The sequence below is a fragment of the Myotis myotis genome, unplaced genomic scaffold, assembly GCF_014108235.1.
Source record: "Myotis myotis isolate mMyoMyo1 unplaced genomic scaffold, mMyoMyo1.p scaffold_m19_p_19, whole genome shotgun sequence".
Classification (NCBI taxonomy): Eukaryota; Metazoa; Chordata; class Mammalia; order Chiroptera; family Vespertilionidae; genus Myotis; species Myotis myotis.
The window spans coordinates 29,485,116-29,501,212 of record NW_023416323.1 but is presented as its reverse complement, the minus strand read 5'-3'; the positions used below and the strand labels follow the sequence as shown (position 1 = coordinate 29,501,212).

The window sequence follows — 16,097 nt, the reverse complement described above, 5'->3', positions numbered from 1 at the left end:
CAGCAGTCACACACTTATCATTGTTTAAATCGTATGTTGAAAAGTGATGGATGTTTTTCTTTCCCTGTAGTTCTCAATGGGAGCAATTGTGTGCCCCAGGGGACACTTGGCAATGTCTGAAGACATTTTTGTCACTCTGGGGAGTGGGTACTAGTGGTATTTAGTGAGTAGAGTTCTCAAAATACCACTAAACATCCACAGGACAGCTCCCACAACAGAGAGTCACCCATCAAAATGTTTATGATGAGAGAGGAACCCTGCTGTAGAAGGCAAGTTCTGTGAGGATAGGGACTTTGTTCTGTTTGCCACTGGTTCTCGGCCACACATAGAGCTTGCCACAGAGAAGTATTCATACATGTTGATGACTGACACTTACCTAGTTTGTCGTCTGGGCTGGGTTGACATCAGATTGAACTTTGTTTTCCAAGCGCTGAGCCCTGGGTTCTATATGTAGTCATTAAATGATTATAAATAAGTGAATGAATGAATCCTTCCATCCCTCCATCCATCCATCCACGAATAACCCAAATGGGTCCTCATGCCAAGAACACTTCAGTAGTGTCTCCTGACACCAGTTTTGGTTTTACTATTACCCAGCTACGTGAGCTTATGAATTTGGCACATATTTTTTTTAGACCAACATTGTCCACTAGAACTTTCTGTAATGATGGAAATGTTATATATCTATGCAGTCCATATGTGGCAACTAAACACTTGACATGTGACTAGTGTTATATGATTTAATTTAAATAGCCACAGTGGCTAGTAGCTACTGTATTGGACAGATATTTTATCATAAGTCTAGATATTTTATTCTAAAATTTAGGAGGTTTTTATATTCAGTATCATTTCACATACCGCATATATTGTACCCATGTAAAAATAGTATTGTATGGGTTTTTACTTAAATATAGTATTTTTCACAGGTTTCTGCAATTTGGTTCTTAGATTCATTCTGTTTTTGACATCTATTCATTTGCTCATTCGTGCTTCATAGTATGAATATTTTATGTTTCACTCGCCATTCTCCTGCTGATGGACATTGTGGTTGTTCCTTCCTTCTTTCCTTTTGCTGTTCTTTTCTTTTTCTTTTTTTCCCTGATACAAACAGTGCTGCAACGAACATCTTTGAGGGCCCCTGTAGGCTTCTCCTTGGTAGCTCTCAAAAGTAGAATTGCTGGGTCATAGTGAATGCATAAGTTTCATTTCATTAGTTCCTGCCCAAATCATGCCCTGATTTTTTTTTTTCTCCTGGTAAATTAGAGGGATTCAGTGACTACTAAGGTTTCCTCCCCCAGCTCCAAAACCCAGTTATTCTGAGACAATGGAGGTGAGAGGCAGTGACCTGGTGTAGACTGGACTCAGTCAGATGCAGCGGAAACAGGTACTATCCAGGGTCACGTGTTCCCAGTTGTTCCCTCTTTGGGTTCCTGGGAAGAGAAAGTGCCATAAAACACCAGATCAAGTTTTCTTTTAATCCTCTAAGGAATAGAGTGGATAAAAGTTTCTGACACTGGGAAACTCCAATTATTCAATTACATTAAAATAAATCTGTCACTAGGCTTGGAAACTCAAGCTTTGCTTGCTCAGATAGCTACAAAAGTAAAAAGGTTTCCATGCTATGCGCAATTCTTCTAACTTCCCCCCACGTGATTGTGACTTAGAGTCATTTTACCCGCTCACACCTGCTGTTACCCAACTGCTAATATCCGTGCACTGAATGATAAAACAGATTGTAAGAGGAACCCTAGCTAATCCCAGTAAATACCTCATTTCTACTAATTTTGAATGTGTCCATTATATCTGGAGAGTAAACACAATGCAGGATATCAGAATATGAGCACCTTTAGGCAAACGTATATTCTATTCCTTTGAAATTAAAGACACAATAGACGTTGACATCTGTCCATGACTCATTTCCGTATGATTCCAAACTCATGAGAGGGTTTTAACTTGCTTGTCTGAGTGAGGGAATAGTGTTAGCACAATATGGGCTTTTCCATCACCTGTTTAGTTGTAGATATTCAGTGCTAGGGAGTATATTAAAAAGAACGTATATAAAATGCATAAGATAGCTCATGCAGATTCTAGACTGACAGTAACTTCCTCCAGATATTAGGATTAAGTTTGCTTAAAACAAAACTTTAGAACAAGACAAAACAATTTGGTGGTTTCCCTCCCATTATAGATTTGCTTATTACAAAAGCTTTGGAAATTATAGAAAAGCAGAAGGAAGAATAAAAGGATGATCACTATTACTGTTTTGGTGTAGTTCCTTCCCATTTTTAAGAGAAATTCTTCTACATTTTGAGAAATTTTAAAAATACAAGAAAGTACAAAAAACAACAACCCCACACCCATGTTCTCACCATTAACTGAGAAAGAACCATTAATATTTTGTAATATTTGCTAACAATCTCTGCTTCGCTTGTTTCTTTATTTTTAAAAAAGAGAGAAATATTGAAGACAAAGCTAAAGGCTGATTTAACCACCATTTCCTATCATATGGTTGGAATTGTCCCTTCTAGTTCACTGAAAAATATAGTATATGTACACATGTATATGTATATATAGAGAGATATAGACATATAGTACATAGAAATAGATATATGCTTTATATAAAACAATACATATGAGTGGGTTTTTAAAAAACCTATAGTTTTTATTTTTTGATGTATGGTGATGTATAGTGTACTGATACACTATACCAATTGTTTTGCATATTTTATTTTATTTTTCTTTAATATATTTTTATTGATTTCAGAGAGAAAGGGAGAGATAAAAACATCAATGATAAGAGAGAATCATTGATTGGCTGCCTCCTTCACATCCTCTACTGGGGATCGAGCCAGCAACCTGGGCATGTGCCCTTGACCGGAATCAAACCTGGGACCCTTCAGTCCACAGGCCGACGCTCTAAACACTGAGCCAAACCAGCTAGGGCTGTTTTGCATATTAATATTCTTAGGGAATGGGAATCTTGAACAGGATAGGACAGTAAAACCTCAGTTCCCTCATCTGTAAAATGGGAACAGTAATAGTACCTACCTCATAGAGCGGGTGTGATGATTATAATGAGATTGAATGATACATGTACTTCCTGCAGACTCTGCCTGACACATGGACTTCCATTTCCCTCCAGCACAGCCTTCTTGCTTTGCTTCCAAATCCAACTACTACTTATGTGACCTTGAGCCATGTACCTGACCCCTTTGAACCTCATTTTCTCCTATTTATAATGGGCATAATAATAATTAATAATAACAACACATATCTCTAGGTTGTAACACATGTAACCAACATCGGATTTATATCCAGAATATGTTCACGATGCTAACAAAAGACAAACAATTCAAATGAAAAAATGGGCAAAGGAAACATACAGAAGAACTTAAATGGCCAATAGATCCCTGAAAAGATGTCCAAACCCGCTAGTAATAGGAAACTGCAAATTCAAACAATGAGATACAGGAGGGGGCCCATGGGGGGGACACCGGGGACATCTGTAATACTTTCGACCATAAATATAAATTAAAAAGCAAACAAACAAACACAATGAGATGCATGTTGTAAAAGTGTAAGAACAAGCATGGGACGGCACACTTCACCAATTATAACAGTTACTGGTAAGGTTTGTGTTACAATAATATACCTTACAAGGCACTTTCTCATACGTTAGCTCATTTTTCCCATAACTCTGTGAATGACAAAAGTACTGTTATAAACCCATTTTGCAAATTTTTCTCTGATTGCATTTTTTTCCTTTTTATTTGCCTACTATGTAACATTTTTAGATTGCTAGTTTGTTTTGTTATTCCTCACCTGAGGATATTTTTTTTTTAGAGAGAGTGGAAGGGAGAGAGAGAGACAGAGAGAAACATGGATGTGAGCGTGACACTTCAGTTGGTTGCCTCTGCATGCCCCGGACCAGGGCCAGGAGCCTCCAACCGAGGTACGTGCCCTTGACCAGAATCGAATCTGGGACCCTTCAGTCCGCAGGCCGATGCTCTATCCACTGAGCCAAACCAGCTAGGGCTGATGCATTTTTCTTAAATGGATATCCCATGTTTGTCTGTACAGGATAGTATCTGATGTAACATGAAGTTATATGTTTTGTGATTTTTAAGTTTCTCTATCAGCATTTCTATAGTGTTCTGCAGAGAGCTCGGATTTCCAGGTGTTGTGCCATGAGAATATATTTTTAAATCATTGCATTTTGTTATGCTGAGTAAGTCCTGGAACTTGCAAGCCAAACACATTTTAGGCCTCAAAATAATGGTAAAGAGCTACTACGGACTTGCTTTACTCTCTCCCATTTCAACATTGTTTCTCCTCACCACTCGGCAAAGAAAACTTATGGAGGGGTGTATCCAAAGGAAGTAATTAAGAAAAAGCTATAAACAGAGATTAGCTACAAGGATGTTTATTTCAGTGGTATTCACAAAGGTTTTCAAAAAAGGAAATAAACTAAATACCAAAGGTAGGGGATTGGTTAATAAATTAAGATATATTATATAACCAAATACACCTCTGCCATCCCATGTTATTAAAAATATTTACTGATTGTACTGATGTTCACAGTTGCAGCAAGAATGCAGGCTAGCCCAGCTGGTGTTGCTCAGTGGTTGAGCATCGACCTATGAACCAGGAGGTCACAGTTTGATTCCTGGGTCAGGGCACATGCCCGGGTTGCCAGCTTGATCCCTAGTAGGGGGCATGCAGGAGGCAACTAATCAATGATTCTCCCTTATCATTGATGTTTCTATTTCTCTCTCCCTCTCCCTTCCTCTCTGAAATCAATAAAAATATATTTTAAAAAAAGAATGCAGGATAACAGTATACATAGTGTACCCAATTTTTGTATATGTAAAACAAATACACATAGGCAACGCAGTAAGTGGTCTCTATGTGGTGGTTTATGAGTTTTTATATAATTCTTATTTATTAACTTACTTTATTTGCAGCTATTACTTTTAATTTTTACAGCAAACACATGTTGCTTTTGCAGTATAAAACCTCCACATAACTTATTTTTTATTTTAAAAGACAACCCACTCAGGCCTTTATAAAGCATTAGCAAACATGTTACCTGCTGTGTTCTTTCAAAGTAGAGAGCAAAGGAAGAGGAAATGGCATGTACAGAATTTAATTTAGACATAAGAATTTCCTGAAGGTAAAACCTTTAATCTGTTAAAATGGGAAGGGCTTAGATGAAACAATTAGGTGAAGGGAGGTTGTCAGGGTGCTGACTCGGGAGACCGAGCTGAATGTACAATGGTGGAGAGGATTTACAGGTAGAAAATTAAAGGCTTTCTACAGCTGGCTTCCTAGGATACAAATTGCCTTGGTAATGATTCTGAGATGCAGTCAGTTAACAAGCATGCATTGAGGACAGAGTTCTGAGGACAGAAAATAAATAGAATTTCAGATTTCAATCAATCATTCATTCTTTGCTCAGCCATTATTGATTGCTCACTCCAAATCCAACATTGTGCTGAGTGTTGGGCTCTGCTTTTTACAAGCTTACAATTTCGTTGGCGAGATGAAAGATGAGGCTATGAAATCATTTGGGAAGGACTGGAAATCAGAAGGAAAAGCCAGGTAACTTAGTACAATTAAGAATCGATCAGAATAGTTGTGAGTAGTAAGAATAGGCTTCCAGAAGATTGGAATGAACAAGTTTAAGAAAGTTTCAGGGAAGAGATAATAAATATAAAGAGTTTCAGGTTAATAATCTGATATCTCAAATGTATCAGTTGTCATTTCACCTCTGCTTCTCCAAAATTTGAGATGTTAAAAATGTTCTCCCTTTTCCACAAAATATTTAGCCCTTTTTTCATTTAGAAAGGATTAGGTAAAACAAAATGGAAAAAAAAAAAAAAAGATTAGAATTACAGAACTTCAAAGAGAGAGGTTACCTTTGCTATTATGGAGTTTGTGGCAGATACTGGAATTGTCTACCCAACATCTGTTTTTCCCCTCTTCCTTGCCAACTGACCCCCAATTGTGTTCAGTGCATCACTGTACTCATCTGAAAACAACCACACATTTCCCAGCCTTCCTCTCAGCTGGAGTGACCATGTGATACAGTCCTGGCCAATGAGATGGAAGTAGAAGCCACCTGTGTGGGTCTTCCAGGGACCAGAGTTGTCCCTCTGGCCCTTTCGCCTTCCTTCCTCCTCATGCCTAGAATGCAGCCAGGATGCCTAGAGGTGACAGCCACCTCGGAAGCACGAGAACAAGGGCCGCTTGGAAAGCTGGCAGACGGGAAAGCCTGTGTGCCCGTTGGCATCATGGCACTGCGGACCTGTCCTGGATTGCCTAATCTAGACTTCTCGCACGAGAAAAACAAAACCTCTAAACCACTGGTGTCTGTTACTAGCCGCCAAACACAAAGCCTGTCTGATAAATCATCTAACCCACTTATTTCACAGAGAGGAGACATAAACCTGGGAAGCTGGTATCAAATTAAGACTTTCTCATTTTGCAGTGACAGGAAACCCAATCCCAAACCTCTTAATCAAAAAAAAAAAAAAAGAAAAGAAAAAGAAAAGAATGATCAATTTTAATAATTGAAGTCAGGCATGGCTTCCTCCAGAGACTCCCATGATTTTTTTTTTTTTTTTTCAGGTTCTAGTTTTTCACTCTCTCCATCTCTAGGCAATGCTTCCTCTGCTCCCTCTACCCCAGACAGGCTCTTTTCTCTTTGTGGCAAGGCGGTGCCAGCAACCCAGCCTCACTCCACCCAGGATTAAGTCCAGAGAGAAAGCGGAAACCCCTCCCTGGAGGGAAGTCACACCGCTCCGAAGTATGCCTGCCTGCCGGGCATTCCAAAAAATGGACATCCTTGAACGAAAACCTAGGACTCTTGGTTCCAAATCAGTTCAGGTTCTACTTCATCAAATAGCTTCTGATAGACTTCACATCAGTATATGTGACCGTCATGAAAAATACCCAGCGATCAGATATATCCTTGGAGCATGTGAACGAGTACAGGCTCCTTTGGTACCTTTTGACTCCTGAGGTATGTGAATAGTGTAGAGAAAATACAAGGTCTATCTAGAAGAAATTAGAGTTGATTGGGTGCCCCATCTAAAGACGACCCCCAACACTGAGGACCAAGTCAGATTTGGGGCTTGGGGTTGCCCTGCTCATGAGCAGTGATGCAGATTACATTTTTCTCTTTCTATTTGGAGGGAAGCCTACTGGAGCAACTCTCCATAGGCTCGCACTCCCCCAAAAGGTATTTGTTTAGTAACAAAAGGCAGATAGATGATCTACTTGTTCATCTACTTGTTCAATGACTCCAGTTAGAACTGGGTGGTCAGGGCTGAGTTCGGAGTTCCATCAGCCTGTGTTTTTTTGTTGTGTTTTGTCTTTTTAAATATGTTTTCATTGATTTCAGAGAGGAAGGGAGAGGGAAAGAGAGATAGAAACATCAGCGTCGATGATGAGAATCCTCGATCGGCTGCCTCCTACACACCCCTACTGGGTTTGAGCCCGCAACCGGGGCATGTGCCATGACAGGGAATTGAACCGCAACCTCCTTGTTCATGGGTCAACCTCAACCACTGAGCCACAACGGCCGGGCTCAATCAACCTGTTTTTGTAACTAGCTTTTAAATGCTTTGGTCTTTGATCCAGGCCTGAGAGAGTAAACCTTAGGTCCATTATTATTACCTAAGTCCTCCATGAATGGAAGGTTCAAAATTTGATCCTCTGTAAAGGCATTATGGCTGCTTTTTCTTCCAGCAGCCCTTTTGCTTTTTGTGAAGAATTGTTGGCCTTCGACATTCTTGAAATTCTTTTAGATTTAGTTAGTATGAAAGTGAATATTTATAGGCTTACAGGTTAATGCTCAAGTTTGTTTGGAGTGAAAACTGGAAATGCATGCTCATGTAGATTCATTTCTTATCGATTTACTATTTTACTGAGTTTCAGCAAGTTATGTGTTCTTAAATTTCCTACTGGTAAAAAGTAAATCTAGGCAAATATCATTTCTAGTTAGAGCCGTGGTTCTCAACCTGCCTAATGCCGTGACCCTTTAATACAGTTCCTCATGTTGTGGTGACCCCCAATTTCATTGTTACAAATTGAACATAATTAAAGCATCGTGATTAATCACAAAAACAATATGTAATTATATATGTGTTTTCCGATGGTCTTAGGTGACTCCTGTGAAAGGGTTGTTCGACCCCCAAAGGGGTCGCGACCCACAGGTTGAGAAACGCTGAGTTAGAGGTTTTTCCAGGTAACAATGTATAAAGTATAAGTCTCTTGGATGGTTGCTTTATGTTTAGTGGTGTTTGTTTCTCTATTAGATATTTTTGTAGGTTAAGCTATGGGACTTGAAGGATGAAGAACCTATTATTGGATGTTTCAAACCTTTGTCCCACCATCTCTTTTTCTTGAATATTCTGATTCCCCCCCCCCCTCAACATTTAAGCAGTTTCTGAATTCTTTTGGTTCTACTTCCACAATATCTTACATATACAACTCCTTCTTTCCATATTTTCCAGGCTCTCGACTGCCAAGTTACTCTCCACACAATTGTCTCAGTTACTTTCTTAAAAATACATCTCTGGGCAGGTCATTTCTCTCCTCAAAAACCTTCAATGGCTCTCCAGTGCCCATAGGATAAAGAACAAAATCCTTAGCACAATGTTTGGGTCCTTTCGCGTCTGCCCTTTACTTACCTTTCCAGTTTCTTCTTTCATTCTATTAATCTCTGTACCTAATGTCAAATCTCTGTACCTAATGTACCTATAAAGTTTCAACAAATGGCTTTGAAAGGTTTATTTCCTTTTGTTTGAGTGCTGAAGTTATGTACTCATAATCAATTATGTTATTTAAGGCAAGGATATGTTTTGTTTATTTTTACCTTTTCCAAGACCATATAGCAAAGTGTTTACAATATATTAGAGAGAGACCATGGACTATAATTCACTGTGATGATTGTTCTACCAATAGTTTGGACAAAATGTTATGGAAACCCAGAGGAGAGAACAATTATTATTGCTTGGAAAGGTTCAGAATGTATTCACAGACGAAGTCATTATCTGAACTAGACTTTGAAGGCTATAAGTAGGATTTTTGCAGGAATAATAAATACGTGAACATTCTCTCTAAGCCTCATATTTTATAATTCAATTATAACACCTGTGAGCAGATCCCTCGTATGCCTCCTCCCTGTTTGGAGCAGTCCACATTTCCCGATTCAGCTGAAACAAATGCTTCTCAGGGAGAATCTGTTATTTCTAAAGTCAGTCTAGTTTATCCAATAACCTCAACGTAGCCCTTCCATTCTGGGGCTTAGTTGTGGATGACCAATTCCACTATTTTATCGTTGCATCCTTAACCTAAGTATTTAGCCACAATCCTCAGCAAAGCTGAGAAAGGACACTCAGTGTTTCTTTGACCACCCACCGACAAAGTCCAATGACGCTCAGGTATTCTTGGGATATTTGTATCAACACATAATAGCTGTGATGCATCACAATGCAAACACTGGTATGTCAGGACTTTGCCCTGCAACTGAGGCTCTTTTCATCGCTGAAGGACACTGGGGTTGCAGCTCTGGAGATAGTGGGTAGAGAAAAAAGAGTGATGCGTGTTGAATGGCGTTCCTTCCTCTTCCTCTCTATCGGCTCACTAAGAAAGCAAAAGGATAATTTACCTGTACAGAACTCGGGCAGAGCAACCTGTCACAAAGCATGGTTTTGCTTAGAAGTCATCTCCCCTGTCAGGCTGAGAGTTGACTTCTTATAATAATCCTTGTAATGTCTTTATATTTCCTGCACCTACCATAGTTTTTGGAGCCCATTTATGGAAAGAGTAAAGAATGAATTTGCTTTATATAGAATTGGGTTATGGATCTTTCTCCCCAGAAATCTCATGAAAGTTAAAGACTTTCGTTCTAAGGTGCGCGTAGGTGGTGGGAAGCTTGCAAAAATTGATATACACGTTTAGGGATATCACAGATGCCTTGAAACAAACCCATAGAACTCAGGTTTAAATTCCCAGAATTAAGAGAGAGGGTAATAAGAAATTGTAAAATAATTTCTCATTCATATTCTTTTTGTTGTTGTTGTTAATCCTCACTTAAGGATGTTTTTCCCCATTGATTTTTAGAGAGAGAGTAGAAGGGAGAAAGGGAGAGAGAGAGAGACATTGATGTGAGAGAGACATCGATTAGTTGCCTCCTGCATGCACCCAGACTGGGCTAGGGATTGAACCTGCAACCCAGGTACATGTCCTTGACCAGAAATCAAACCCACAACCCTTCAACCCTTTGGTGCAAGGGCCGACGCTCTAACCATTGAGCAACAATGGCCTAGGCTCTCATTCATATTCTTGGTCAAACTAATATCACAGCTGAGACGGGGCTACCAGACTCAATAAATATTATGATTAGATGTGGAAAGAGCACCTTACAAACCTAAGGGGGCGGTATCAAGGCCAATGTGAATAAGTATAAACTGCCTACTGTTGGGATGACCTAGAGACATCTTCCTTCCTTTTTCGGTTTAATGGGTTCAGGGTTTCCTATTTTCCCATTAAAATGTCTCCTCTCTAATCCACCCTTTGAGTTTCTCTGGCATTTACCTCATTTCTCACTGTTTAAGTCCTCCAGATTCAAGCTGATTGTATCCTAGCTCAGGACTTACAATTATTCTAGATCTTGAGAGACAGAACTAATCTCTAAAAGACGTCAGATGAGAACTCTGACTCAGAACAAGTTATAAAGTACAGGGGTACTTCATCAAAGTGAAGGAGATGACCAATGATCAGATATAGGGACTTTGAAAGACATAAGGAATGAGAATGTTCTAAACCCGATGGCAAAACTATCAAAACTAATTTCTCCTTCAGAAATAGTTGCTAGAACATGTTCTGAGGATAAAAATCGACACATAATCAAATAAGACTTTGGTTATAATTTCAGCACAAATTTAGTCGCTGCTATTTCCCACCACTATCAATTCTCCATTATTATTGAATGCTCCCAAGGTGGGGCAAAGATCATTTTCAGGCTAAACTTTTTTTTTTGCCCATGACTTAAATCTTTTGGAAATTTTCCTTTCAGATTTTGTGTTTGCTTAGCAGGTTCTTTATAATATATGTGTGACTAAAATTATTTTAATAGCCTTAACTGTATTATAATGACAAAGATTCTGTAGATCTTGTGACAACACATTCCTCTGTTGAGTTTATTTAATTCCTTTTCAGTGGTTGATATTTGAACCTTTCATTTGGAGTAGATCCAGCAACACAATTCACTAAGTGCCTGAACAGGTCCAGGAGGGGTTAAAGAATACACCACCAATATAAAAACTCCCAATCTATTGTGTAATCTACACAACCTTGTAGTTGAATCTGGGTTATTGTGAAATTTTAATCGAGTAACTTCAGGAATGTGATATGATGATGGGGAAATATTATAAAGAAGTTCTACAGACTACTAAATTTGCTTTACGTTTTGTTCCATAATCCTATTGTAATTTCCAATGAGAGGAAATTTCCAAATTTTATGGCTTAAAGTGTTACTTTTTATTGTGCACAGAGAAAGTTTTATGAAGATATATGTTTGGGTGATGGGGTAGTTTTTAAAATACAACATGAGACTATTTCAAATATAAAATAAAAGGGGAAGCAACTGAGATATTAATGACCACAGAGGGAAATAATGTTGGAACTAGGGGTAGAATGTAATTTACTAAAGATACAATGATCAGATAGTTATTTTTTAAAAATATACTTTTATTGATTGCAGAGAGGAAGGGAGAGGGAGAGAGAGATAGTAATACAATGATGAGAGAGAATCACTGATGGGCTGCCTCCCACACACTCCCCAGTGGGGATGGAGCCCACAACCCAGGCATGTGCCCTGACCTGGAATCGAACCTCGACCTCCTGATTTATAGGTCTATGATCAACCACCAAGCCACACCGGCTTGGCCAGATAGTTATCTTGGATAACCCTCAATATCATGTAAGTCATATCATATTTTGTAATCAGAGCTGAGCAAACACTGTTTACTGATTAATTTGTGTTTTTAGTCACTGAGATTTTAAGGACAAAATGAAAATGTAGGTCTTTATGCTATCATGATACATGGCCATGAAAACTATCCATCTAAGCAGGTTTTTAAAAAAATGTGTCTCTGTAAGGCAGAGAAGCATCGAACAGACTGTCAAATTACAGCGGGAAGGCTGAGGAGTGTTGGGGGTGGTAAGAGATCAACTGAAGGACTTGTATGCATGCATGTTAGCATAACCAATGGACACAAGACACTGGGGCGTGGGGTGGAGGGGGGCGTAGGTAAGGGCATGTGCCAGGGGATAGGGGAGGCCAGGGGAAGGTCATTGGGAAAAAAAAGGGGGGGGGGAAATGTGTCTCTGTAAAAGGACATGGGGAGGGAGGGAATCACTGAATTTTCAAACACTCATTTCAATCACTGCTTGTTGCAGGGCCTGATGGGGTGGGGCCTGAGCCCAAAGAATCCCAGTCTAAGAGAATTCCCAGTCCCGGTCAAGTCATACTTTAGGAGATCCCTCTTTACTTTGCTCTTAACTAATTAGGGGAAATCTGATTAACATATACAATAAAGCATTTGTACTAGGAAACAAAAAGAGGAAGAGGCCTTACCAATTCATGACTTCTTAATTAGGGTCAGGACAGTCTCTGGGGATTTCCTGTACCCTAAGTTTGCTGAATGATTACATAGGTCTGGGGAAAAGGAATTTGCTCAGAGTGATTCATCCAACTTTTTTTAGTATTGGGGTTCTGCCTTGCAATTTCCTCTTCTGGCATTGTGTGTTGGCTAATGGAGGGGGTAGGTTTCTGATAGGTTTACTCCTACATGGATTCAAAAGCCTTGGGCCAGGCCTTGGCCTGTTGGTCAATGTGGGGTTTAAGCCTTCCTCTCTCAAATGAGTGGGTCGCTGATCAGGTATGAAGGGACTTTCCTTGAGACTTATTACAATAGCTTACTGTGGGATGGATATTTGAAGGTAGCTTTCTGTTCTGTTTTGCCATCTTGGGGTGGCTCTGAAAAGCTTTCTTACCTCTGAGAGGAAGAAAATGTTGATAGGGTTGATTAATTACTACGCAGGATGCAGTGACGATAATTGGGCAACCTGAATCAGATGTTCAGATAGAAAGGTAGACTGTGATGACACAGGTTTCAATACTAGGTCTGTAGGTAAAGCTTTGCAAAGGGCCTCACCCCAGAAACGCCTGCATTGGGGTCTTCTTTGCTGAAAGTTTGTCCCCCATCCCCAGCACTCCAAGTCCAGATGAATTGCCTTAATTCCTGGGAAAAAGGCTCTCTCTCTCTCTCAGATATAGATATAGATATATATCTTGACTTTTAAAAAATGATTTGTAACTATCTTTGTAGATAAAATATTAAAATAAAAAAACTTTGCCCAGGTGGCTTCTGGCATCAATATTCTACACCAGATTAAAATCATTTCCCAACATGCATACCCTGCACTCCAATTGGTGTCTTAATAGCTTGATTAAAAATTTCTCAGAAGTCTATTAGACTCAGGAAACGGTCTGCGGCGTAGGTGAGGATTTTCAGTTTTTGCAATGGAAACTTTTGGCCTTATGAACAGAATAGCAAAAACTCAATTAAATGTGCTCTTCCCCATCCTTGCCTAGTCCAACGGTAAAAGATGAAAAAACGGCTTGGAAGAGTGGTGTTTAGGTAACCCCCCACCCCTTTTTTCCCCTCTAAAACAGCCAGGTGGATTCATATGATCCCATTTTTTAATGGTCTTCTATCTCCCACTCAGAGCAAACCAGGTCGCCCCAGCACAATCAGCAGTATCTTTGTTGTTGTTGTTATTGTGTGTGCGCGCGCGCGTGTGCGTGTTTTAATGTCCAGCCTCTAAGGACGTTGGGCTGGATGGGGTAGGGGAAAGGCAAGGGATGGTGCAAAGGTACATTAATGAAAAGCAACCAATAAGTTGAGGTTTTTAGAATGTGGTCTGCCATTTCCTAATTAAGAAACGAGTTGCACAGTCCTTTGGCCAATTCTTTTAGACAATGCTATGAACCCAAAGGTCTGGTGACTGTCCAAGCGACGAAACTCCATTCCCTTGCGGGACCCCGAGCCACCGCCCCAGCCACGCCAGCTCTGGAGTCCTTTCCCTCCGGGCGCTGGCACCTCGGGCTGCCTGGGTCTGTCTCTAGCGCTCAGCTCGGTGTTGCACCGGCTGCCTCAGGCTCGCCGCCACCAGGCGCGGGCACCTCCCAGCCTCCCTCCCTCCCTCCCTCCCAGCCGGCGGGACCTATTCCGGGCTGGGGAACAGCAGCCCAGGCAGCAGCGGCAGGAAGCAAAGCCCTTGTTGATGCTGTTCCACGGCGCGCCTCCCCCCCTCCGCTGGGCCGCCGCGGCTCTTCCCCTCTTTGGCGCCCCCCCCCTCCGCGCCTGCGCAGTGCCCCGCGGGGGGCGGAGCTCAGATTCCTGTCAGCGGCAGCGGCGGTGGCGGCGGCGGCGGAGGCGACCGTCAGTTTTCTCTGAAGAGCAGCACCACACGGACCCGTTGGCTCCTCTCCCTCCCTCTCCCCGCCCTGAACCCCTCTCCTGGCGCTCCGGGATTGAGTCCCTGTGGAGTTTCCCGTCCGCCCTGACGCAGTTTCCTCGCTCCTCGGCCCGCTTGAAGTCACTGCCCTCGAGGAGGAGGCAGCGGCAGCGGCAGCGGCGGCAGCTGCCCTCGCCTCGCCGCCCCCGGTTCGGTGCCCGCGGTCCCGGAGAGGAGGTGCCGCCGCCACCGCCGCTCCCCCCCTCCCGCTGCCCTCGGGCCGGGCTGGGTCGAGCTGCGATGCCCTCGGACTTCATCTCCTTGCTCAGCGCGGACCTAGACCTGGAATCGCCCAAGTCCCTGTACTCGCGAGGTGAGCGGGGCGTGGGGGCGGGGAGGCGGCCCCGGGAGACCCGAGGGTCCTCGGCCGGAGCGGGGACCGCCGGCCGAGCCCGGGCCGGGGTGGCCTGACCTGGGGAAAGGGGGGGCGGGGAGCGTCCGAGGGGGTGGGAGACGTTGGAAGCGGCGGGGAGGAGTGGCGGCCCCTCCCCCGCGGAGCCGCCGGCCGCTCCGGGCCCCAAAGCCGTCGGCCCCCCGGTCTCCGCTGCATCGGTCGCTCCGAGCGTCCGTCCCCCGCTGTCCGTCCGGCCCGGCCCCGCTCCTCGAGCGGCCAGCGCCGGCCTCTTCCCCCCCCAACCCCCCCGGTCGGGGCTCACCCCGGCCTGGGCCCCGCGCTGGGGCCGCCGCGATGCGTGGGGCCGCGGCTCCCCTCCCGGCACCATCCTCCCCAGCAAAGTTGCCCCCAGACAGGCGGCGGGGCCTGGGGCCGGCCCGGGCAGGGGCACCATCCTCCTCCCCCTCCAGGTTGTTTGTGCCTCGCCGTCTGGCCCCCTCTCCCTCCGGCCTAGTCCGCTCCCTCCCCTCGCTGGGACGGCCCCCCTCGACCAGGCGTCCTGCCTTTCCTCGTCATCTCGCTGGAAGGGGCCCGGCTTGTCGCTCTCCTCTCTCGCTCCCTGCCTCTGTGGCCTTCTCATGACTGACTTCTCCCCTCCTTTTGCACAAATAGGGGTTCCCTCTCTCTTTCTCTCTCTCTATTAGTTTGATTCCTCTCCCTCCTGTCCCAGAGGTGCCACAGCTCAGGCATAGGCGCTGCTGTCCTTTGAGAATTTTCTATTTCGTTGCTGTTCAAGGGCTCGGTGCGGGGCCGGAAGGGGGGCCATTGGACTGACATTTCCATTTAAAAACTCTTCTGGCTAAAGCCTGAAAGGGGGGGGGGTTCGGGTGTCACAGACAGCGGTTCTCAACCTGTGGGTCGCGACCCCTGAAGATACATCCTGCGTATCAGATATTTACATGACGATTCGTAACAGTAGCAACACTACAGTTACGAAGTAGCAACGAAAATAGTCTTATGGTTGGGGGTCACCACCACATGAGGAGCTGTGGTAAAGGGTCGCGGCATTAGGAAGGTTGAGAACCGCTGAAAGCTATTCATACTGTAGCTGATCTCGGCTGGGGTTAAATTCCTACACTGGGCACCGCAAGAATGTGTTAGAACAGGT

At 43.1% G+C, this 16,097-nt stretch overlaps 1 protein-coding gene across 6 annotated transcripts in view; it reads left to right on the top strand.

The window, feature by feature from the left end:
- The first annotated feature begins 14,476 nt into the window (after positions 1-14,476).
- Positions 14,477-16,097, top strand: part of NFAT5 (nuclear factor of activated T cells 5) — a 121,505-nt gene continuing 119,884 nt past the window's right edge. For all 6 annotated transcript variants that reach the window (XR_004973629.1, XM_036346128.1, XM_036346127.1 and 3 more), the window contains exon 1: positions 14,477-14,908. Coding sequence is in view for 5 of the 6 variants with exons in the window: in XM_036346128.1 (XP_036202021.1) it covers positions 14,836-14,908 (73 nt within the window). In the remaining variant the exon portion in view is untranslated. The remainder of the gene's footprint in view (positions 14,909-16,097) is intronic.